Source organism: Leptopilina boulardi, unplaced genomic scaffold (genome assembly GCF_019393585.1).
Source record: "Leptopilina boulardi isolate dan_hultmark-lab unplaced genomic scaffold, ZJU_Lbou_2.1 LbouV2_209, whole genome shotgun sequence".
Taxonomy (NCBI): Eukaryota; Metazoa; Arthropoda; class Insecta; order Hymenoptera; family Figitidae; genus Leptopilina; species Leptopilina boulardi.
Genome location: NW_026137762.1, coordinates 2,653 through 27,851, shown reverse-complemented (window position 1 = coordinate 27,851; position 25,199 = coordinate 2,653). Strand labels below are relative to the sequence as shown.

General features: G+C 34.4%; 1 protein-coding gene across 1 annotated transcript; it reads left to right on the top strand.

The window, feature by feature from the left end:
• Positions 1-19,140: 19,140 nt before the first annotated feature.
• On the top strand, positions 19,141-22,950 carry LOC127278627 (uncharacterized; the record flags this gene model as incomplete). Its single annotated transcript, XM_051300427.1, has 3 exons — positions 19,141-19,798; positions 19,915-21,546; positions 22,405-22,950. Coding segments are annotated over exons 1-3 (2,836 nt in total), but the record flags the coding sequence as incomplete, so codon positions are not given.
• Positions 22,951-25,199: the final 2,249 nt, after the last annotated feature.

The window sequence follows — 25,199 nt, the reverse complement described above, 5'->3', positions numbered from 1 at the left end:
CCGGGTCAGATTCAAACTTAATCAAGCTAGAAGCTTTGCCCCCCCAGATGATGGTGACAACAACAAAAAAAATTCTAATTTCCGGTATAACCAGACATGTTATTGAAACCTTGGGTACAATCGAGCTTAATATTTTTGGTCGCAATGTCGAATTCCACGTTGTTAGAAATTCCTTCCCGATTTCGGTTCAAGGAATTCTCGGAAGACCATACCTTAGACAGGACCAAGCTCAGTTGTCCTTTAGACATAACACTTTGGTTACTGTATCTGAACCCGCGAGGCCATTGCCATTTATTGATGAAGAATCCCAATTAGCAAAAAAAGGTTTAAGACCTGAAGTAAAGCCGTTTAAAAGAATATTAATTCTTAAGGCTAGGATGCGACAAGCCGTCGCTATCAATACACCTTCCGAGCTCAAAGAAGGTTATCTACCGAAGGTCGAAACCCCGGACGGTATATACTTGGGGGAGGCATTAGTAAGCAATCATAATGGCACTTGCTACGCAATGGCCGTCAACACAAGCGACGAAGACATTCAATTCGAGCTAGGGCCTCAGGAGCTTATTCCATTCGAACATTGCCGATTTCCCGGAGAAGAAACTTCTGAATCCGATACGGAAGACCTTGTAGAAAATTCTTCCAACACGTATGAAGAAAGAATAGGGAAGGTTAAGGACGCTCTTCACACTTCACACTTATCCAACGAGGAGAAAATCTATGTAATGAAATGGATCGAAGACTATGCAGATATCTTTCACCTAAACGGAGAAAAATTAACGTGTACTCATTTAACTCAACACCGAATTCCTACCATTGACGATAAGGTGATCCACAGAAAACAGTACCGAAGAGCACACGAGGCTTCCGAACAGGTGGATACTCAGATTAATAAGCAGTTCAACGCCGGTCTCCTTAGTAAATCAACATCACCGTATAACTCGCCTCTTCTAATTGTGCCTAAGAAAATGGACAATTCTGGGGAGAGAAAATGGAGGGTAGTGATCGACTATCGCGCCCTCAACGACAGGATGATAGGAGACGCTTTTCCCCTACCTAATATCTCGGAAATTTTTGACCGCTTGGGCAGTGCTCGATATTTCACAGTGTTTGACCTCGCTAGTGGATTCCATCAAATCGAAACCCACCCTGACGATCGCCATAAGACAGCTTTTTCAACCGGTCGCGATCACTACCACTATAACCGGATGCCTATGGGAATCAAAAATGCTCCCGCAACCTTCCAACGCCTTTTAAATGAAGTGCTCAAAGGAATGTCGGACGAGGAAGCATTCGTATATCTTGACGACATAATCATCTTTTCGGACACGTTAGAGGAACATGACCGAAGAGCCCGAAGATTATTCAACAGGCTACGAGCAGCCAACCTCAAGCTTCAGCCAGACAAGTGTGATTTTCTAAAAAAGGAAACCGCTTATCTAGGTCACATCATTAGTCAAGAAGGAGTAAAGCCAAATCCAACAAAAATCGAAGCGATCAAGAACTTCCCAAGGCCCGACAACCCAAAGAATATTAGACAATTTTTAGGACTTACAGGTTACTATCGTAAGTTTATTAAAAACTATGCAAAAAAATCGAAACCTTTAGTCGACCTGTTGAGAAAAGAGAGTAAATGGGAATGGGGACTCCCACAAAAACAAAGTTTCAAAAAACTTCGATCCTACTTGTGTCGGGAGCCGATCCTCCAATTCCCTGATTTTTCCAAACCTTTCAAATTAACTACGGACGCCTCAGAATACGCAATAGGCGCCATTCTAACCCAAGAAAAGGACGGAGTAGATATGCCGATAGCATATTACTCCAAAGTGCTAAGTGAATGTGAAGGGCGATATGATGATGCTGAAAAAGAATGTTTAGCCGTTCTGTATGCTGTGGAAAATTTTCGACCATATTTATACGGTCGAGAATTTACCCTAGCATACGATTTCGAACCTATTCATTGGATGTCGTCTGTAATCAATCCAGGGGCACGGCTATCCAGATGGCGACTTAGGTTACGAGATTATACCTACCAATTTGAATATAAAAAGGGAAAATTAAATACTAAGGTACAAGCCTTATCTGAAAATCCAATCGTAGAAAAAGACGAGGATGAATCAGAATCAACAATTTTTTCAGAATCAGAAGATTCTGAGAACACGATTACTCCAAGCGTTTCACCAACGGACATGAAGACAAGGACAACCCTTCGATCATTACCTGTAGGTAAAATAACAACCAGCAAGGAATCTATTGCTGGACCATCCAATATACCAACTCGAATGTCTGCAAGCGAGGTCCCAAAGCCAAACTCCATATTAAAAAGACCTTCTAGCATCCAGACTCGGCGAACAAAACCAGTAGCTGACAAGGAAGCTTCTACATCCAAAAGAAAAGTAACCTTGTTACCTCCTCCTGCAGCAATGAAACCAAAAGTTGGCAGACCAAAAAAAGAAGACACTAAAAACAAAACAACTGTTAAGACCCAGTCAGCGCCTCTAAGCTTGGATAGAAGTACAATAGCATCAAGGCTACGGGCTAGGAAAAGAGCGATAACCGAACCAGACTCCACAGAAAGAGATGATCCCTCTTCAGAAGAATCATCATCATGTCCTTCAGAATCAGAAGAGTCCGATCCTCCCGTTTTTCGATCTAATAAAAGTGTCTTTCCCACACTAGGACCGCCCACCAGCACTCAGCAAAAGAAAACGGCCCTACCTTATCCTTCGGAAGATCAACACCAGCAAGTTCAAATGTTTTCATTTTCACCTTCTGAACCTCGTACAGAAGTATACATAGATGGAGCATGCAAGGACAACGGAAACGCTGGGTCCACTGCTGGGGTCGGAGTTTGGTTTGGTAAAAACAATCCCTTAAATGTGTCACAGCTTGCAACAGGAAGGCAAACTAATAATTCTGCGGAAATTGAAGCACCTACAATTGCAGCCACCAAAGCTAATGAAGCTGGACACAAATATTTGAAGATATTCACTGATTCACAATTCTTGATCGACAGTATGACCAAGTGGTTACCACGGTGGAAGGAAAACGACTGGAGAACATCAGCTAACAAACCAGTACTAAATCGAGTCGAATTCGAAAAATTGGAAGAAGCATTGTCACCTCTCGATGTTGTTTTTGAACATGTCCCTAGTCATCAAGGGATCGAAGGGAATGAAGAGGCAGACAAATTAGCTGTGCAAGCAATCGAAAATCAACAAAGAATACCTCCGGACACAGAAACCCAGAATTATGACCAAAATATTTCTTTTGAGGTTATAGAAATCCCTCGTAATATAACTTCAAGCGAAGAAAGTACTCATGAAGGTGATATAACGGAAAATGAAGACGAGATCATGCGAAGGGAAGTTAAACAATTGGTAAAAAAATTCAATGAATCAATGGCAGAAAAAGAGTCTACTAATCAGAATATCACCAACCGAACCTTAGCATGGGATCACGAAGGAATGGACGAAGAATCGCTCCCTGACAGGAATTGCCTTTCTGAAACGGAAGCCACGGAGGAACTACTCGAAAAACTTCAATCACGTGACCTTTGTGGAGAATACGATGATAACTTGTTTTTATCGCGCGTACAAAATTTCCAACGGAATTTGACAAGCGAAAATCAGCTGGTACATCCAAGGATGCTGAAAAGGCAACTGAAGAACAAGGTAGTTGTCCACCCATTGAATCAGAAGAATCAGGATTAGATGAGGTTCCTGAACTACGATGCTTTCACAAACAAAATGAATCGCCCCAGACGAGAAAACATATTTCCTTTCAGACACCAACTACAATTCCACAACCCTATGCACAGTCAACCCCGTACGTACAGCCTGTTAATTTTAGTAGGGCCAATGAAGATCTAGCAACCCCATTGACCACAAATAAATTAGATAGTCCAACAAGCAATCGAAAAACAGAAATTAAGCCCCGTAGACTGACCACTACCGTTACATCTAATGGCGAACAGCCTACTTTAGCTTCTAGCGTGCTTTTGGACCATGCACTGCATGCATCAGATGAACCAAGAAACGGACCGACAGAAGAAAAACCTCAGGAAGCATCAGTTGTACGACATGAATGGTCTGAACCTCTAACTTTCCGTCGAGATAATTATGCGCATTTTATCTCAGAAGACTGTGAACCAGACGACCCTATCAGCAAGCTTCTGATTGCAACAGAATATATTGACCTTAAGGACCTCAAGGAGCAATGCCCTCGAATTGGACAAATCCTTGTTACCCCTAACGGACGATATAAAACATATTCCATAGTTGTTAAAAAGAGACACTTCGATCCTGTTAACTGGAACTATGTGACATCTGGTCTGAAAAGTCTTGAAGCAACCCTCAAGCAAAATAAACAGCATAGCTGTAGGATGGCGAACTCCGGAGACTTGTTAGGCTTGTTACCTCAAGACTACTTGAAGAAACTCGTTACAAGTATGTTCCGTGGTGGCGATGTTACCATCACATTATGCCACGGAAAGATAGAAGTTCCCTCCGCAACTCACAGATCAGAAATTATAAAAGAGTTCCATAAAAGTTTAATTGGAGGTCATAAGGGAATTAACAAAACTTACAGACGTATCAGGGAAAGATACACGTGGCCTGGTCTACGTAACGACGTCACCGAATATATCAGGCAATGCAGGACATGTAAAGAAAATAAACTAGTTAGGGCTAAAACTCGCGAGCCTATGATCATCACGGATACCCCCGCAGAACCTTTCGACAAGGTGTCCCTGGATATAGTAGGGAAATTAAGAACAACCCCTAACGGAAACCGGTTTATTTTAACAATACAAGACAATTTTAGTAAGTACTGTATCGCCGTACCAATTCCGGATACGAAAAGTACAACAATTGCACATGCGGTAGTTACAGACTTAATAACGAAATTCGGCGCACCAAGATGCATCCTCACCGACAGAGGTGCAAATTTTATTAGTACTCTTATGCGAAAATTAGAAAAACTATTCCAAATTAAGCAAATAACCACAAGTGGCTATCGACCTCAGACTAACGGATCTCTAGAAAGGAGTCATATAGTCCTTGCGGATTACATCAAATTCTACGCTAAAGATTTTGACGATTGGGATCGACTACTTCCCTTTTGCATGCTCGCGTATAACACTTCGGTTCACGAGGCAACTAACTTTACGCCTCACGAACTAGTCTTTGGAAAATTAGCCAGGATTCCTAGCGCTTTCCCTCAAGGTCCCGAATTAGAAACATACGGTTCCTATCTTCGTGACCTAATTACCAGACTTAACGACACTCACTTCAAAGATCAAGTCTAAAGAAAACTATGATTCAAAATCAAGACCAGTAAAAGCCCAAAAGGGAGATATAGTGTACACACAAAAAGAAGTGCGGTTGAATAAATTCGATAAGAGAGCCGATGGCCCGTACATTATTATCGGGTTTACACAAAACAACAACGTGGTATTAGAAGATGAATCTGGTAATAGGGTTACGAAACATAGGGACAAGATCTTACCAACTTATTGTTAAAAAAAATAATAATAATAAATAAATAAATAAATAAATTTTTTTAAAGCTTCTATAATTTCAGGTTGACTACCACAAGATGACAAACTTTACACTAGTATCTTCTGTGCTACTAATTGCTCTTACCTTAGCAGAAGCATTAAATTATGAGGACCACAGTAGTTACCACATTACGGCGTTCAACAAGAGTAGTGGAATATACTACGAGTTCAAGGATAATCTGATGATCTCAACATCTGTCTGGAGAGTGGCTGTTTTCCTGGACATAAGCAAGCAAACACAATGGCTCAAAACCTTGGACGAAAGATTAAAACAACTCCTGAATTCTTGCCCTGAGAGATTTCCGAGTTGCCTCTCTCATATAAAGAAATACGATTGGGAAGATACCTGGGAAACTGCAGACGACTTAACATCAGAAATTACAACCGAAATGGCTGATCTAAGAAAGATACGAAATATAGAACCAGTCAAACCTCCAAGGACTTTCAGAACTAAAAGAAGTGCACCCCTAATAGGATTCATCGGACGAATTGCCGGACCAATAATTGGAGTTTTATCATATGAAGACGGTGAACATATCGAAAACGAAATACAAGATTTGAACTTAGCTCAATCAAATCTATCCCACCTAGTCGGAAAACAAACCCACGTGGTACGAGCCCAAATGGATGCCCTATACAGGAGAGCTCAAGCAGACGAAAAAGAATTACGAAGAGTCCACGATCAAATAGAAAATCTGACCAACTATTTAAACATGAATCTACAAGGAACAGCTGAAAAAAAATACCAAGATGACCTAATGGATGTCCTCTACAAAATGAAGCTCAACCTATTACTTTTCAGTAAAACTGGAGCAAGACTCCTCGATGTAATCAGATCTTCGAAGAAGAGACAACTCCATCCGAATCTTCTCACGATGAGCCAGCTGATGCCAATCCTGAGAGACATCCAAGATCACCTCCCATCTGTAAGGCTGCCAGTTCAAGGCCCCGATTATAATTTGGAAGAAATAATACAAATTTCACAAACTACGATTTTAATAGACGGCGATAACTTAAAAATTCTAGTTGACATACCCTTACTAGAAAAAACTGAATACTCAGTCTATAAATTACATGCCCTCCCCGTTTTCCACACTATCTTCGAAGGCCACGTAGGAAGGGCCTCCATCAGATCAGCTTATACACACATAGCGATCGATGAAGCACAACGAACCTATATAATGATAGAAGGAAACGAATTAGATACTTGTCAATCAGCTCCGGGTTACCTACTTTGTCGTGAAGGACTTACCATTCACGAAGTGTGGAAGAATCCTCCTTGTGAAATAAAAATATTGCTTAATTCTACGGAAGACGTCCTGAAGTCATGCAGCATAGGTTTAGAACATCACGATCAAGATTACTGGACAAGACTCGATTCATTGGGTGGTTGGCTCTACTCAGTGAAGGCTGAAACTACGTTGAATATATTTTGCCCATCTTCTCAAGGCATCAAAATCAAACTCTTTGGAACTGTTGTAATACAATTAGCAGCAGGATGTCAGGCAAGAACGGCTGAGGTCACCCTGCCAGCATTGAGAAAAATCCAAGGAACCACGGAAATAATTTACGAGTCCGAGATTTCCCTCAATATAACTGCTATATCCTCCATTTTGGCCAGCTGGATCGACTCCTCCAATCCCGAAACAACGGACAAAATGCACCTCAAAGTACCCGAAATGAAAGAATTTTATAAAAATTTAAAAACCCTTGACGAACTGGAACAACAATTAAACGAATTTTCACTTCAACGAAAAGAAAAACGCAACCAACTATTTTGGATACGTGGAACTTACTTAGGTATTGCAACAACAGCCTTTTTCGCGATCACCATTTGTTTCATCTTGAAGAGATGTGTGAGCAATGGAGTCAGGAACATCAAAGGTCAAGATACGAGAACAACGTCAAGATTCTACTTACCCAGCATATTCAGGAATCGGCGATCGCCGGTCCCAATCATCAAAACAAAGTCACATTTAAGAGAGGACGGAAGCTCCATAACTACAGAAGAAACGCAAGACATAAGTTTAACAGCATTAAAAACCGCTACTGCACCTTGTGCTAAACCAAGAATCCATTCTTCAGTTGAAGGAGGCGAGGAACAAGGATCAAGCTTATCATCACACACTGAAGATCAACATGAATTGTCCGAAAATAAGGAGATAACAACCACACAACAGTATGGAAGATATCCTACGTTGCCATCGCAACAACTCCAGCCCATTTAAATAAAAAGTCTCAAAACAAAGTTATATTTAAATAAGACAAAATATATATATAAACTAAAACATTCATATATAATGCATATACTTAATAAGCAATTCATTTCAAACTATTTTCAATATTAATAACGTTTTTAAATTGATTTTTTTTAGTAAACTATAATATATTTTATTAAACATCAAAATTTCAAATTATTATTTTATAATGGTGTAATCCCTGCATGATGCGGCATAATATCCCATTATACCAAGTAATAATCCACTATAATGCTTAATAAAGTATTATGTTTATGTCATTGTTTATGATGGTGTAACTGCACAAAATTGGCATAATGCACTATCATACCGAATGATAGTAAACTATAATATATTTTATTAAACATCAAAATCACAAATTATTATTTTATAATGGTGTAATGCCTGCATGATGCGGCATAATATCCCATTATACCAAGTAATAATCCACTATAATGCTTAATAAAGTATTATGTTTATGTCATTGTTTATGATGGTGTAACTGCACAAAATTGGCATAATGCACTATCATACCGAATGATAGTAAACTATAATATATTTTATTAAACATCAAAATCACAAATTATTATTTTATAATGGTGTAATGCCTGCATGATGCGGCATAATATCCCATTATACCAAGTAATAATCCACTATAATGCTTAATAAAGTATTATGTTTATGTCATTGTTTATGATGGTGTAACTGCACAAGATCGGCATAATACACTATCATACCGAATGATAGTAAACTATAATATATTTTATTAAACATCAAAATCACAAATAATTATTATATTGTAATTGTATAAACATAAGGTTAATAAATTTTTATCACTTAACAGACAATAATGTAAACTAGTATTCGCATTCCATGACATAACGATTTATTATGTGAAAATATCAAAAGATATAATATAACTAATTTAAACAATGAACTAACAACATTATTGTAATAATAATGCGATATGCACATAATGTAGCATAAAATACTTATGTATAAAAAAAAAATAAAAAAAAAATAAAAAAAAATAAAAAAAAAAAAAAAAAAAAGAGAGAGAGAGAGAGAAGAAGATTCTAGTTTATATAATCGCGTCGAAATTATTATTAAAGTAATCTCAATTATAGATACAAGCACTGTATTAAAACTTATGAACTTCTTTCCTCTCTACTTACAAACTATGCACTATGTAAAAAAATAAGGACAGAATACCAGCGAATTTCCAGAGCAAGAGTAATTGCTGGGACGGAATTAAAAAGTTGTTCCAATGGTGGTTTGTAATGAACCCTTCTACATTTATTAATTAACAAAAAGTTCATTGAACTTAGATAAAGTTACTTTAAATTTTTCTCTAAATCATTGCAACACAACCAACTCTGTTGCAATGTTTTAGGAATGGGCCCTTGCTCGGGAAATTCGCTGAATACGAATGAATAATACTATTTCAACATTCAAGCAAAGGAGTAAATACTAACATTGATATTATATTAAAATCACAAAAAGTACTATATATACATAGCTATGTATAGTAATCCAATTATTATTATTGTTATTAAATGGGGAATTAAAATATTTGTTATTATATAGAATCAATTGATACTATACACATATATGTGTATATATGTGTATATATCAACTCAATTATTATTATTGTTATTAAAAGGGGAATTAAAATATCTTGTTATCATATAGATTCAAAATGGTAGCATATTCTACGAGTTACTATATTAAATTCAAAAAAGGGGAAGAATGTGAATACCATTATTATTATCAAATGGAATGATTATCAAATTAAATCAAGAACTAATAATTAATTGAGCTCTACGCCTGTGAGATTCACAATATTGCGAAATAATTCGCTGAATAAGAGAATAAAGAAAAAAGGGGAAAAACTCACTTACTAAAATCAATTTCAAAATTATGGACATAGGTTAATTTCCATTCCTAATATTCCATAGAAATTTTTCCAAAATTATTATCGCAAAAATTGTAATATTAAATAAAAAAATAAAAAAAGGCTGAATTATTTCTACGATTTCAAAACAGAAAAAGGAATGTACCTTTTTCCAAAGAAATTCCAAAAAGGATTTTCCAATAAATATAGAAAAGGGAAAGAACCTAATTATTAAAACGGTCTCTCTTTTCTTTTTAAAAAAAGAGATATATATTCTACAAAAATAAAAGGAAAAATAAGTTCAATGCCTCTAACAAATTGCAAGCTTGCATTTGTTCAATAAGTTGAACGACTTGTTGCGAAACTATAGACCCTTATTGCACCACAATTCCCACCTGTGACAATTAACCAGTGTCCATAAAAACCAAATGAAACACATCAAAAATCGCAGTCTTCTAGTGTTTCAAACAGATTAACGTCGCGAGTCGCGAGTTATTATTTCACGAATTAAAAACTTGTGATCGCGAATATTTGCTTAAACGAGACTGTCCGTCTCGACTTACAATTTGATAAATATAACTAAAGTTTTAATTATTTTCTTTAAAACGGCGAGTAATAAAGATAAAAATAATAATGGAGTGAATTATTCACAAGCGTAGATTTATTGTTTATTTTCTTGTGTTAAAACCGCGAAAATTAATTAATTAGTTATTAAATTTTTCAATTAGTTCAGGATGTTAAAGACAATTAAAAAAAAAGAGAACGCATATTATTATTATATTACGGTTGATTGAGAATCATTCCATATAATAATAATGGTGTAATAATTTTAATCTACTTCACCAAGGGTGAAAAACAACAATTTTTATATTCGTCGCCCGCTTCTATCCAAAGATTGGAGCGGTAGGATTAAGGACCTATAATAGAAATAGGTAAGAATTATAGTATTTGTATCTTTCCAACCAATGTATAATATCAATTCATTTTTCACTTCATTAAAAGAATTGTTGTGTATCATTCTCATCCTTGAAATAAAGAAAACAGATGTAAAAGAATTGAACAAATTTAATTAATCGTAATTACACCATAACTCGGCTACCTAATTCTTTGTAATTCGATCTTTAAATTCGCGAGAGATATCTAAGAAAAGGGAATAACGTTCCACATAAAAAAAAAAACAAGTTTAACTTGGCTATTTGAACCGGAGAGATTTGAATTTTAGGAATAATGACACAAGTAAATTTTTAAAAATCAAAAATTAAATAAATCTAATTTTCAAAACGCAACAAAAAATAATAAAAATTTCAGTAGAAGTTTAAATTTTTAGTTCTTAAAAATTTCGAGTTTTATTCAAAAAAATTTTCATGAATTAATTGGTTTTCAATTTTTCATAGTATATTAAAGTTATAAATATCCAATTTTGTCAGAAAAAAAATTTTTAACTTTAAATAGCCTTAATTTCGAAAGGTTTCAAATTCATCGGTCTCTCCCCTTAACATTTCTAATTTTATTTAAACATCTGCAATTTATATTTTTTATAAACCTTCGCTCTGTAATTCATTGAATTCGTTGTCAAAAACTGCTTTTAACATTTCGAACTTTCTATTGAAGGTATTTTTTATTCTACAACATCCACTTTCCGTCATAGGCTTTCCTGGGAACATACTTTCATGAATTTGTAAAATTTCTGCTCTGTTTATATTAATTTTTTCATTCTTTTGTTGACATTTTGATTTAAATTTTTCAAAAATTGATGAATTTTCATTTATTGCTCTCATCAACAATTCCAAATATCTGCTTCCTTCACGATCATTAGCAGATTCAAAATCCCTCTCTGGATTTAATGCTTTCTCTTAAAAAAATGAATATAAAAATTTTTAAACTTTCAGTAAAGAATAATAAATTGGAAAAATTTAACTTGTCTATATTTTACAGAATTAGTATTAAATTTGAACAAATTGGTTAAATTAATTTATTGAAAATTTACAAGACAATACACAAAAAAAAATTATTTCATTCAAGTAATACTTAGGTCTTGTAAATATTTATTTAGTTTAAATACATATTTCTGAATAATAGACAAGTAAATTATTTATTTGAATTAAGTAATTTGTATTTGATCCAAGTAATTTTTTCTAGTGTAATTATTCTGCTTTCGTGTTTATTAAAATAGATAATAAACAACATTGTTTGTCCATTACAAAACTCGCGAAATAAAATAAAATTTTTAAGACAAACATTTAAAAAATTTGTAATTTTATCTAACGTATCTGTAATTTTTTAAGTAACTTAATTTATTAACTTCTAACCATTGATTTCGAAAAAAATCGGAAATCCAGTGAAATATTACATTTTTCTGCGATTATATTCATTATATGATATAATTATAAAATGATATTAATTAAAATCGAAATGTATTTTTTATTGTCTAACCAATTTTTAAAACATACCTATGAGATCATTCTTAATTATTTGAAAATGTCGTCCTCTTAAAAATTTTTGAAATATTTTGAAGTATTTCTCTTTGTAACATCCGTACGTGTGAACGATTAATTGTTTTAAAATTGATTTTTTTAAATAACCTTTGGTATTTATATAGATTTCTTGATATCCTTCGTTTATTATACTCAATAATAATTTATTATACAACTTTTTATTATTATGCAATGAAGAATTCATTATTAAACGACAAAAAAGAATTTGACAGAACAAAACTTTAACCTTTAAAAGTTGCATACACATAATAAAACAAAAGTTAATACATATTATATATTATTTGATTGATACAAACTTCACACCCATAATTTAAAAAACTAAAATTTTACAGGGTTGTCACAAAAACTATATTCTATTTTTCTTTGATTTACAGTTGAAATTCAAATTATAACCCTAACCATAAAAAAAATATTTCAAGAAGTTTTCAATTATAAAAAATTGAATTATTCTTCAATTTTTTAAGTAAATAATTATTTAATACTTCTTATGTTTTTTTTCAAGAACTCTCTGAAAAAAGTTTTTTTCTAATTTTGAAATTTAAAAATTTAAAAATTGTGAAACGTAATATTTAACAATTGAATTATTTTTCAATTTCTTAAATCAATAATTATTATTTTTTATTAAAAAAACAAATATAAATTGAATTTTCCAAAAGCACTTTTAAAAAAGCAGTTTTTGGAGAATTTTTCAAATTACTTATCAAAAGTTGTTAAAATTAAAAACTAAAAAGCAGATTATTCTTCAATTTTATAAATAAATAAATATTGTTTTATTGTAAAAAAATAATAGAGACATGCTGATTAATTTTATTTGAATTTTTTTCGAATTCTTTCATTTTCCAGGAAAACATTCTATTCAAAAAAATGGAATAAAATTGATTATTCTTAGTCTACTGCAATTTAGGTTCAATTGGTAGGTTTTATTGAAGGTTATTTCGTGTTTTTTTATGGTAAAAAAATAATAGAGACATGCTGAGTAATTTTATTTGAATTTTTTTCGAATTTTTTCATTTTCCAGGAAAACATTCTATTCAAAAAAATGGAATAAAATTGATTATTCTTAGTCTACTGCAATTTAGGTTCAATTGGTAGGTTTTTTTGAAGGTTATTACGTGTCTTTTTATGGTAAAAAAATAATAGAGACATGCTGATTAATTTTATTTGAATTTTTTTCTAATATTTTTCATTTTCCAGGAAAATATTCTATTTCAAAAAAATGGAATAAAATTGATTATTCTTATTCTACTGCAATTTAGGTTCAATTGGTAGGTTTTTTTTAACATTATACGTGTTGTTTTAAGAGCATTTGAACCTGCGTGACGTCACAAATCATTGCGCATGACACTCAAACTTCTCAGTTATGTGAAATGCACAATTTTGAATATTTTTTAAAAAAAACCTTTTGGAAAATGTTCAGAATAACATAGACTCTGTCTGTTATGTGCGGAAAGTTCAAAATTTTGCGTTTAAAACGTTTTTTAAACAATCCCAATGGGAAACTGCCACGAGTAACCATTGGCGTATTAATGGCCCAATGATGGGAGCCAATGAAAAAACCAGTGGCACCCAATAATGGACCATTATTGGTAAAGTCATGGGCTGTCCACGCCGATGCCAATGATTGGCAACCATCATTGGCAAATTATTGGCAACCAATAATTAGCCAATATTAAAAATTTTAATAATAATTTAAAAAATCAATAATTTAAAAAAAAATTTATATTTTTATTATTTTTTAATAGTTATTATTATTATTATTTTATTTTTAATAATTAAATTAAAATAAAAAAATGGTCATCAAAGTATTAGTGAAACTATTTCTTCCAAAAAAGAGTTTGTCTCAAATCCAATTAATAGAAGAGACATCGGGCAGAAAAAAATTTCGACGAGAAAAAAATTTTAGATCACTGCTTATATACCAATCAAGTGGCATCTCAACTGCGAGAAACAGTGATGTTCGCCCTCCCTTTGCGGCGTTGAGTGAAACTCGTTTTCACAAAAGTGAGGGAACTTAAAGAGAGAAATATCATTATTACCAATGATCGCTCTAAAGAGGAAAGGGAGCATCGCCGTTTACTGCTGTCCAAGATCAAGGAGCTACAAGCGAAGGGGATAAAAGCAAGAATTGTCGGTAACAAAATAATCTACGAGAATTCTTCTGGTACCAACATCGTGAGTGACACCATGTCTTCCTGCCAATTTCGCGGGGGGCTTCCTATGGGAAACCAGCATCGCCAGTATAATTCGAATGCGGAGACTACTCCCCCTACCAATGTGCGTCCCCCTCCTAACCCAATGGTTCTTAGATCCAGGGGTAGACCCAGGAATTCAGAGAAGCTTCAGTTGAACAATTTTGGCAATGGTACCTTAGACGATTTTCTCATACCAAACACTCCGATACAGAACCCTGCCCCGCCTCCCACCAAACGATTGACTGCTTCGAGGAAACTTTCCTTAGCTGACCCCCAATAGCGGGAGGTTAGTGTCTCAAGAGGGTCGGCGCGCAGGTCTACCATTGGGCCTCCTGTCTCCCACCACTAATGTCAACCGAGAGTCGTGTTCTGGAATGCCCACGGCATTCGCAATGTGATAGATCTGAAGGAAGACGTAAGCAGCCATGATATTGTATGCGAGTGTGAAACTTGGTCGGAGTCCGAAATTCTACAACATTTCAACAGCAGTATCTTCAAATGTGTTCTCTCCCCAGCAAGAAGAGCGCATGTCTACGGCAGAGCCATGGGAGGACTTCTGTTAGCGTATAATATTAAATTGTTTTCTTGTACGATTATATCTATCAGTCATTGTATGATTTTTGTAAAATTTATTTCTTTCTCAGATCATTCTCAGTTTATTGTAGGCTTGGTTTACGTCGCTCTGGATGAGGACTTTGACAAGTTTTCTGATGATTTTAACACTACCATTAATAAAATATTTATTGATTTTTCTGATTTCCCTTTGTTTGTCGGTGGTGATTTTAACGATAGAGTCGCGGAATTAAATCAGCTTGATCCAGAGATTTTTAAATTTACTAATTCTGTTTTTAATATACGACGTTCAATTGACAATTTTTTAAATGTTAGAGGCAAAGAGATTATCAACCTTATGGAATCTAATGATTTAATCTTATTAAACGGACGCTCTTTAAATGATTGCCCAGCAAACTTTACCTTTTTGAACTCATTAGGGGCAAGTACGATTGACCTTGTCTGGTGCTCATCTGGAGCGCTTCACGCGGTTCAGGATTTGAAAGTGTGTTACCTTTCTACGCTGTCGGATCATTTTCCTATTTTTTTGCAACTTTCTTTTAATGTTAATTATAATACTGATAATAGTTTTACCAAATTTTGTTTTGATAAAGAAAAGATATTCTCGTTTGCCACAGAGATGGCATGGAGGGACGAAGTAGCAGATTTAGAAAAGGATGTCGATAAGCTTAACTCTCTTTTTATTTCAACAATAAAACAGGTTGCCACTGAATTGCAAATGGTTAAACATTGTTACAATTATAATCAATTTATAGGGCGTAAACCTTGGTGGGATCTTGAGTGTAGATAGGCTAAGCAGCGTCTCTCGGATGCATTGCGGCTTTTCAGAAGTCAGTCGTTCTCATTTTTATCTAAAAAGACTTACTACACCGAAAAGAAAATATTTAAAAAAGTTATTAAGTTAAAAGAAAAAATGTACCATCTGGCTAGAACTGAAGCAGTGAATAAGTGTAAGAACTCTTCTGACTTTTGGAAGGCTGTCAATGTTTTCCGTCGTAAGGGTAAACAACCGTGCGGAATAGATATTAATACATGGCATACTTTTCTTTTGAATTGCTACCCTGAACAAAGTGTTTCCCCCACAACTGATTTTTATTTTTGTAAATTGTCTGTCCCTTTATTGGACGAAAGCATTACGACCGAGGAGATCATCGGCTGTTTAAATAAATGTAAAAATGGTAAGGCCCCCGGAATGGATGATATAAATTATGATTTTTTAAAGAATTTACCACAGAATTGGGTTTTATTTTTGAATCATCTTTTTAACAAAATTTTGGACACGGAAAAAGTCCCAAAGGAATGGGGAAATTTAACAACTTCCATGCTTTATAAAAAGGGGGATATTAAAGATCCGAATAATTATAGGCCTATAACACTCATGAACTGTATTGCTAAAGTTTCAACTCAGGTCATTTGCGACCGTCTTGTTAAATGGGCTACGGAATTGGATCTGATACCAGAATCACAAGCGGGTTTTAGAAAAAACAGAAGTTGTTTAGATAACTTGTTTAATCTTTCTGCAATTATACAGATTCATCTGAGTACACCGGGTAAGGTGGTCTATGCCGCTTTTATTGACCTGAAGGGGGCCTTCCCATCTGTTTGTCATAAACTCCTTTGGCACAAGCTGCGATCGCTAGGGCTTAGCTCCAAGATTATTAATATTTTAATTAATTTCTATTTTGTTGCGTTTACTACTATCAAAACTTACGACGGTCTTACTGACAGAGTCAAGGTTTCTCAGGGTGTACTGCAGGGCGAGGTTTTAAGTCCTTATCTTTTCCTGCTTTTTATCTCGGATCTGGATAATTATTTTATTAAAAGGGGCTGTAGAGGTTTATCAATAAACAGCAAGAATGAAATTATGCTTCTTGGGTATGCCGATGACTATGTTTTGCTTGCGGATACGCCAACAGAGCTTCGGAGAAAACTGGATGCGCTATCTTCATATTGTGCCCTTAATAACCTTACGGTTAGCACGGATAAGACGAAGATCGTTATTTTTACTAACTCTGCTAATTCTAAAGCTAAACATTTTACTTCTTTTAAATATGGGGACGGCTGCATCGAGGTAGTTAAAGAATATATGTATCTGGGTGTCCTTTTTCACAACTCCTGTTCTTTTTCTCTGGCAGCAAAGAGAGCCGTAAGCGCCGCGAATACAGCGGCAGGTTCAGTCTTGAGGGTGGTCTACTCCGCGGGAGTTAGCTCGTGGGCATCGATCACTAGACTCCTTGATAGTATAGTTCAAAGCATTCTACGGTACAGTTGTCAAATATGGGCCCTAAAATTTTTGGAGTGGTTAGAGAGGGTTCAATTATCCTTTTTTAAGAGGTTACTGGGCCTTCCTATTTGTACTCCAAATTATGCCGTCAGATTGGAAACGGGCGCGAAGCACACTGCGTTATTTGTCTTTAAGAACATTTTGTCCTGGTTAAAAAAAATTTTTTTTGAAATGGATAGTTCACGGTACCCCAGGCAATGTCTTGAAAGACTCTTGAAATTAGCTAATGCTCAACCTAATAACAAATTGAACTGGCTAGTACAGTTAAAAAATTCGTTTTTTGAACCTTGCGGGTTAATAAACTCTTGGCGCGAGGTTTCCCTTGAAACACTCTGCTCCTGGGGGGAGTCTGCTCTCGAGACTTTTGATCTTTTCTTAAGAAAAAGAGATGAGGAATGCCTCTTACAGTCAAGGAGTTTAATTTTATATCCTCATCTCTCACTAAGCTCTAATACTCAAACTTATTTAATGATGTCTCTGCCCTTATTTATTAAAAAAATTTTTGCTCAAATCAGATTGTTAAATCGTCACACCCCCAGAATTTTATTTGATAACAAAAAGTTTACATTACACCTCGATGCAGACTGTGCTTCTTGTTTTCAGGAAGATGAGGATTTATTTCATATTTTAATTAAGTGTCCTTCCTGCAGTCATCTTTACGAACCTTTACTCGCATACATGGGATTAAAAAATTTGTCGGATCTGTCAGTGGAATGTTGGCTAAAATTTTTTTCGAGTGACGATCGAACTCTAATAAAGCGTTTTGTCTATGTTTTTCGTGGGATTATGATTGCGCGCGTAAATATTTCTTAATATTTCTTAGTGTAATGTTTTAGTGTTATGCTTTATACTAGCTCCTTTTTATACATGTATATATATATACTTTTATAGCGTTATTCCTCTTGTAGGCACGATGATTATGTGCTAAGACAAGTGTAAATAAATTAATAAATAAATAAAAAAAAATATCTAATAAAATCAAATTTTTCAAATGTTCCCGCGCTGCGCTGATGGCTCAGCTCTGGACTTTAGTTCACTCAACGCCGCAAAGGGAAGGCGAACATCACTGTTTCTCGCAGTTGAGATGCCACTTGATTGGTATATAAGCAGTGATCTAAAATTTTTTTCTCGTCGAAATTTTTTTCTGCCCGATGTCTCTCCTAATAATTGGATTTGAGACAAACTCTTTTTTGGAAGAAATAGTTTCACTAATACTTTGATGACCATTTTTTTATTTTAATTTAATTATTAAAAATAAAATAATAATAATAATAACTATTAAAAAATAATAAAAATATAAATTTTTTTTTAAATTATTGATTTTGTGGCGTACTAAAATGTTTTACCTAAGTAATATATTTTTTAGGGTTACATTTTCAAATAAAAATTCACTATTTGCTATGCGACAAAAAGTTTCTCTTTTATTGCTAGGGCAGATGTTTTTGCACGTTTGGGTCTACGAGTTTTTATTACAGACCCAACGATATCTAAATTGCTTTTCCGAGCGGATTATCGCCCGGGCGGCAATTTACGAATTAGGTATAAGTTTTACTCATTTTAGAAAAATATTGTATATTTTATAAAAACATCGACTAGCCCCCCACCACTAATGTTTAAGAGATTTTTGCCTGTACCCTTCAGGGGACATTGATCATATCCGGGTTGAGTACGGATAGTTCGGCTTGGGTTTTCAAGTGGTACGTACCTCTTCCGAAAACCAGATTGTACAGAGCCTCGAATTTGATACTCATTATTAAATAAATTATTTTATTAATGTTAATATAAAAAGACTACTTTTATTTAATTATCCACACGATACCCACAAATTGGTGACCCGTGTAAAAAGTGGTTGAATAACGTGTGAGTGATAATTTAAAATTTTCGGTACAAAATTTAACATTTTTAAATATGACGGGAACGGCCGACAATGATTCTCACGCGAGTGATAATAATGACGAGAACATAAGTGTTGTGAGTGCTGGTGGTTTAAATAGTTTACGTGTTCCGCAATTTTTGCCTAATAAAATTGGTTTATGGTTCCGACTTTTAGAGGCGCAATTCACTACTTCGCGAATAAGTAAAGATGAAACGAAATTTAATATTACAATCGCAAATATCGGCGAAAAATATATTGAACAGGTGGAAGACGTTATAATGTCACCGCCTGATGAAAATAAGTACGAATATTTAAAATTACAACTGACAAAAAGACTAACAGACTCTGATTCTTCGCGAGTGCGACAGCTTTTAGAAAGTGAAGAAATTGGTGATCGTAAACCATCACAATTTTTCCGCGACTTGAAAAAACTAGCCACTTCGTCGGTTCCTGAAGAGTTCATTTTAACATTATGGAAAAATCGTTTACCTTCCGACACACAAAGAGTTTTGGCCGCGTCAAATATCGCAGACATCAATGCATTGGTTGACACCGCGGACCGCGTTCACGAAATTCCGCGGAATGCAGGACGGATCGCGGAAATTAACAAAGACAACGATCTTGTGAATTGGAAAGAGGAGATAAAAAAATTACGTGAAGAAATATCAGCCTTATCTGTTGGTCGTGCACGTAACGAAAATCGCGAGCGTAACCGCAGCAAAAGCCGCGCGCGTAGGGCTACTCCGAGCCGTAAAAGCAAATTTAAAGAAGGCGGACGATATTGTTGGTATCATTTCCGTTACAAGGAAAAAGCAACAAAGTGTCGAGATCCATGTGCATGGAAATCGGGAAACGAATAGAACCGTCAATAAACGCGGCATCCGGAGGCGGTTTTTTGTCACGCCGCATCTTTATTTCTGATCGCAATAGTTCAGATCTATTTTTAATAGACACAGGGGCCGATTTATGTGTTTATCCACGACAAAAAGTTAAAGGATCGGTAAAAAAATGTGAATATGAACTTTTCGCGGCTAACGGTACACCTATCGCAACATACGGTACGGTCGCTCTGGATCTGGATTTGTCATTGCGAAGAAGTTTTAAGTGGAGTTTTGTGGTAGCAGATGTCAGTAAACCTATTATTGGAATGAACTTTTTATCTTATTACGGTTTACTGATTGATCCACAAAACCAAAAATTGATTGACTCAATAACCGGTTTATCTACCGCGGGATGTTCGGCGCGCAAAGAAGTGTTTTCTGTAAAAACAATAGTGGGGAATAGTGTCTTTCATCAGCTGTTGAGTAAATACCCAGACCTCACTCGCCCACCCGTGTTTAACAGAAAATTTCTGAAACATAATGTTGTGCACCACATAAAAACAACACCAGGACCTCCCGTGCATTGCAGGCCTCGACGTCTTGCTCCTGACAATTATAAGGTGGCAAAAAAGGAGTTTGATTTATTGGTCCAGCAAGAAGTACTACGAGCATCAAAAGCTTCATGGTGCTCACCTTTACACATGGTGCCAAAAAAGGACGGAGGGATACGACCATGTGGAGATTATCGTGCTGTTAACGCTCGCACGATCCCCGACAGGTATACCCCTCCTCACATAGAGGACTTTGCGCAGCAATTGCATGGTAAGAAAATTTTTTCAAAATTGGATTTGGTGAGAGCGTATCACCAAATTCCGGTCGCGCCGGAAGACGTAGAAAAAACGGCGATAATAACTCCTTTCGGGTTGTATGAGGCCGTAAATATGATGTTCGGTTTAAGAAATGCTGCACAAACTTGTCAAAGATTTGTCGACGAAATCACACGCGGATTAGATTTTGTTTATGCATTTATTGATGATTTTTTAATTGCTTCAGAATCCGAAGAACAGCATTTAGAGCATTTAAATATTTTGTTTAAACGTTTAAATGATTATGGCGTAGTAATTAATCCGACAAAGTGTGTTTTTGGCGTGTCGGAAATTACATTTCTCGGGTACACTGTAAATTCTCGCGGCATTGAACCTTTAAAAGAGAGAGTTGAAGTAATAATGAATTTTCCGAAACCAGCGACAATAAAAAAACTAAGATGTTATTTAGGAATGTTTAATTTTTATCGACGATTCATTCCTCAAGCTGCGAAAATATTACAATCTCTCAATAATTTGTTAAAAGGTCAAAAGGCAGGTAAAAATCCGGTACCATGGAACAGTGAAGCAGAGATTGCTTTTAATGCTTCGAAAAATGCTCTCGCGAATGCCGCTTTACTCGCGCACCCGGTACCCGGGGCTACATTAAGTATTGTCGTCGACGCATCCGATTATGCAATGGGAGCGGTGTTACAACAATTAGTAGATGACGCATGGCAACCACTTGCTTTTTATACGAAAACCTTATCTTCTGCCCAACAAAAATATAGCGCGTACGATCGCGAATTGCTCGGTATGTATTCTGGCGTTAAACGATTTCAGCATCAAGTAGAAGGGAGGCCATTTATTATTTTTACGGATCATAAACCACTTGTGTACGCGTTTCAACAAAAGTTGGAAAAATGTTCTCCGCGACAGTTTCGTCACTTAGATTATATTGGTCAATTCACGACGGATATAAGACATATAAAAGGGTCAGAAAATAGTGTTGCCGATGCGTTATCTCGAATTGAAACGATTTCAAACAGTATCGACCATAAGTCATTGGAGTCAGAACAGAAATGTGATTCAGAATTAAAAGAAATTTTGTCAAAAATAACTTCATTGAAACTTAAAAAAATTAATTTTCCGGAACAAAATGTATTTCTTTTTTGCGATGTTTCAAACGATGTTGTAAGACCGTATGTCCCGAAATCCTTGCGTAACGCTGTTTTCAATTCTCTGCATGGTCTCTCTCATCCAGGTATAAGGGCCACGCAAAATTTAATTAGTAAGCGTTTTGTTTGGCCGTCGATTAATAAAGATACGAGAAATTGGGCACGACAATGTATTGTGTGTCAAAAAAATAAAGTAACGAGACACGTTTCTGCGCCGGTTAATCAATTTAATATTTTAGCCGGGAGATTTGAACACGTGCATATTGATTTAATAACAATGCCAATTTGCAAAGGATTTAAATATTGTTTAACTTGCGTGGACCGTTTTTCTCGCTGGCCGGAAGCGATCCCTTTAGCCGATATGGAGGCCCATACAGTGGCCGAGGCATTCCTCTCTACCTGGATTTCTCGGTTCGGTGTCCCTTTAAGAATAACATCCGATCAAGGTAGACAATTTGAGTCCGAATTATTTAAAGAATTATGCAAATTAATAGGATCTCAACATTTACGCACTACGTCCTACCACCCGCAATCAAATGGTATGGTGGAGAGATTACACAGACAATTGAAAACAGCTATACGATGTCACGAAACAGATAATTGGGTATCTATGTTACCCATTGTATTATTAGGTATACGCACTGCTATTAAAGACGATTTAAAAGCAACTACGGCAGAAATGATTTACGGTACGAACATCCGACTCCCTGCTGAGTTTTTCTTGTCGTCAAAACGAGAAGCAAATTCTGAATTTGGTGAACAATTAAGAAAGCATATCAATAACATTCGACCGAATCCCGTTCCACGACATGGGAAACAAAAGATTTTTGTTTTTAAAGAATTATCAAATTCTTCTTATGTTTTCTTGCGACACGATGCAGTAAAAGCTATTTTGCATCCACCTTATGACGGACCGTATAAAGTTGTGAAACGTGGAGATAAAACATTTGTAATTTGTATAAATGATAAAAATGTTACAGTGTCCATTGATCGGTTAAAACCCGCTTTTATGGTAATAGACGATGATCAAAATATTACAAGTAAGGAAATCCCTATTTCAAATAACAAGTCTGTCCCAAATCAAGAATTTTCTTCTCGTTCAAAAAGAACTGTAAGATTTCCTAATCGTTTTCAAGCAGGTTTCAATTAAAGGTTAACATTACTCGACTAACACGACGTTTATAATCTACGACATATAATGTATGACATATTATGTATAATGCATGACGTATTATGTATCGTGTATGAGGTATGATGAAAAGCGTATGATGAGAACGTAAAATGTACTGTACTTATCTCATTTTTTTTTTTTTAAATATATATATATATATAGTTGACCTTGTATGTATACGTGCTTGTATTTTTCAAATTGTAATGACAATAACATGAACTATAAATTAATTTTTATAATTAACTTATTTTATTATATTTCTCAATAAAGGTATATCGCTATCACTGGTGAGGGGGTACTGTGGCGTACTAAAATGTTTTACCTAAGTAATATATTTTTTAGGGTTACATTTTCAAATAAAAATTCACTATTTGCTATGCGACAAAAAGTTTCTCTTTTATTGCTAGGGCAGATGTTTTTGCACGTTTGGGTCTACGAGTTTTTATTACAGACCCAACGATATCTAAATTGCTTTTCCGAGCGGATTATCGCCCGGGCGGCAATTTACGAATTAGGTATAAGTTTTACTCATTTTAGGAAAATATTTTATATTTTATAAAAACATCGACTAGCCCCCCACCACTAATGTTTAAGAGATTTTTGCCTGTACCCTTCAGGGGACATTGATCATATCCGGGTTGAGTACGGATAGTTCGGCTTGGGTTTTCAAGTGGTACGTACCTCTTCCGAAAACCAGATTGTACAGAGCCTCGAATTTGATACTCATTATTAAATAAATTATTTTATTAATGTTAATATAAAAAGACTACTTTTATTTAATTATCCACACGATACCCACAATTTTTTAAATTATTATTAAAATTTTTAATATTGGCTAATTATTGGTTGCCAATAATTTGCCAATGATGGTTGCCAATCATTGGCATCGGCGTGGACAGCCCATGACTTTACCAATAATGGTCCATTATTGTGTGCCATTATTGGAATTATATTGGCATCCCTGGCTCCCATTATTGGGCCATTAATACGCCAATGGTATTTTTCCCATTGGGATGTCTAAGTGGGTTGTCACAAGTAAGGAAAAATACACGAATCGCTTATATGTAGGCCATTTTTGGAAAGACCAGTATAAATTAATTTTATTATAAATAATAATTAAAATTGTTTATTACTAATTAAACAATAAATTGTTGTTGTTTATTTACTTTTTTTTGAAAAAAACATACAAAAATGCAGTTTTTTCTTAATTTTGCTATTTGCAAATTTCAAAGTTATGAAAAATATTTGTTTAAAAATTGAATTATTCTTTAATTTTTTATATAAATAATTATTTAATATTTCTTATGTTTTTTTCAAGAACTCTCTAAAAAAACAGTTTTTTTCTAATTCTAAAATTTACCAATTTAAAAATTGTGAAACGTAATGTTAAAAAATTGAATTAGTTTTCAATTTTTTAAATCAATAATTATTCTTTTTTATTAAAAAAACACATATAAATTTAATATTCCAAAAGCACTTTTAAAAAAGCAGTTTTTGGAGAATTTTTCAAATTACTTATCTCAATGTTGTTAAAAATAATAACTAAAAAGCAGATTATTCTTCAATTTTTTAAATAAATAATTATTGTTTTTCATATAATTTTTTCAAAAAGTACATATAAAAAAGCAATTGTTTGACAATTCTTTAAATTGCTGTTCTCAATATTGTATAAAAAAGAGATTAAATTTCAAATTGTATTTCAATTTTTCAAATAATTAATTATTGTGTTTCATCTTTTTTTCAAAGGAGAACATATAAAATAGCATGTTTTTTAGAATTTTTAAAATTACTCATCTCAATGATGTACAAAAAGTTAAAAATCCAATTATTTTCAATTTTTTAAATAAATTTTTTTTGTTTTTTTATGTACTTTTTTCAAAAAGCACATATAAAAAAGCAATTTTTTGAGAATTTTTTAAATTACTCATCTCAATGTTGTAAAAAAGGTTGAAAATTCAAACATTTTTCAATTTTTTAAATAAAAAACAATAATTATTTAGTTGAAAAATTGAAAATTAAATTGGTTTTTTGGCCTTTATTTTTTACAAAATTGAGATGAATAATTTAGAAAGCTGTCAAAAAAATGCTTACTTATATGTGCTTTTTGAAAAACGTAAA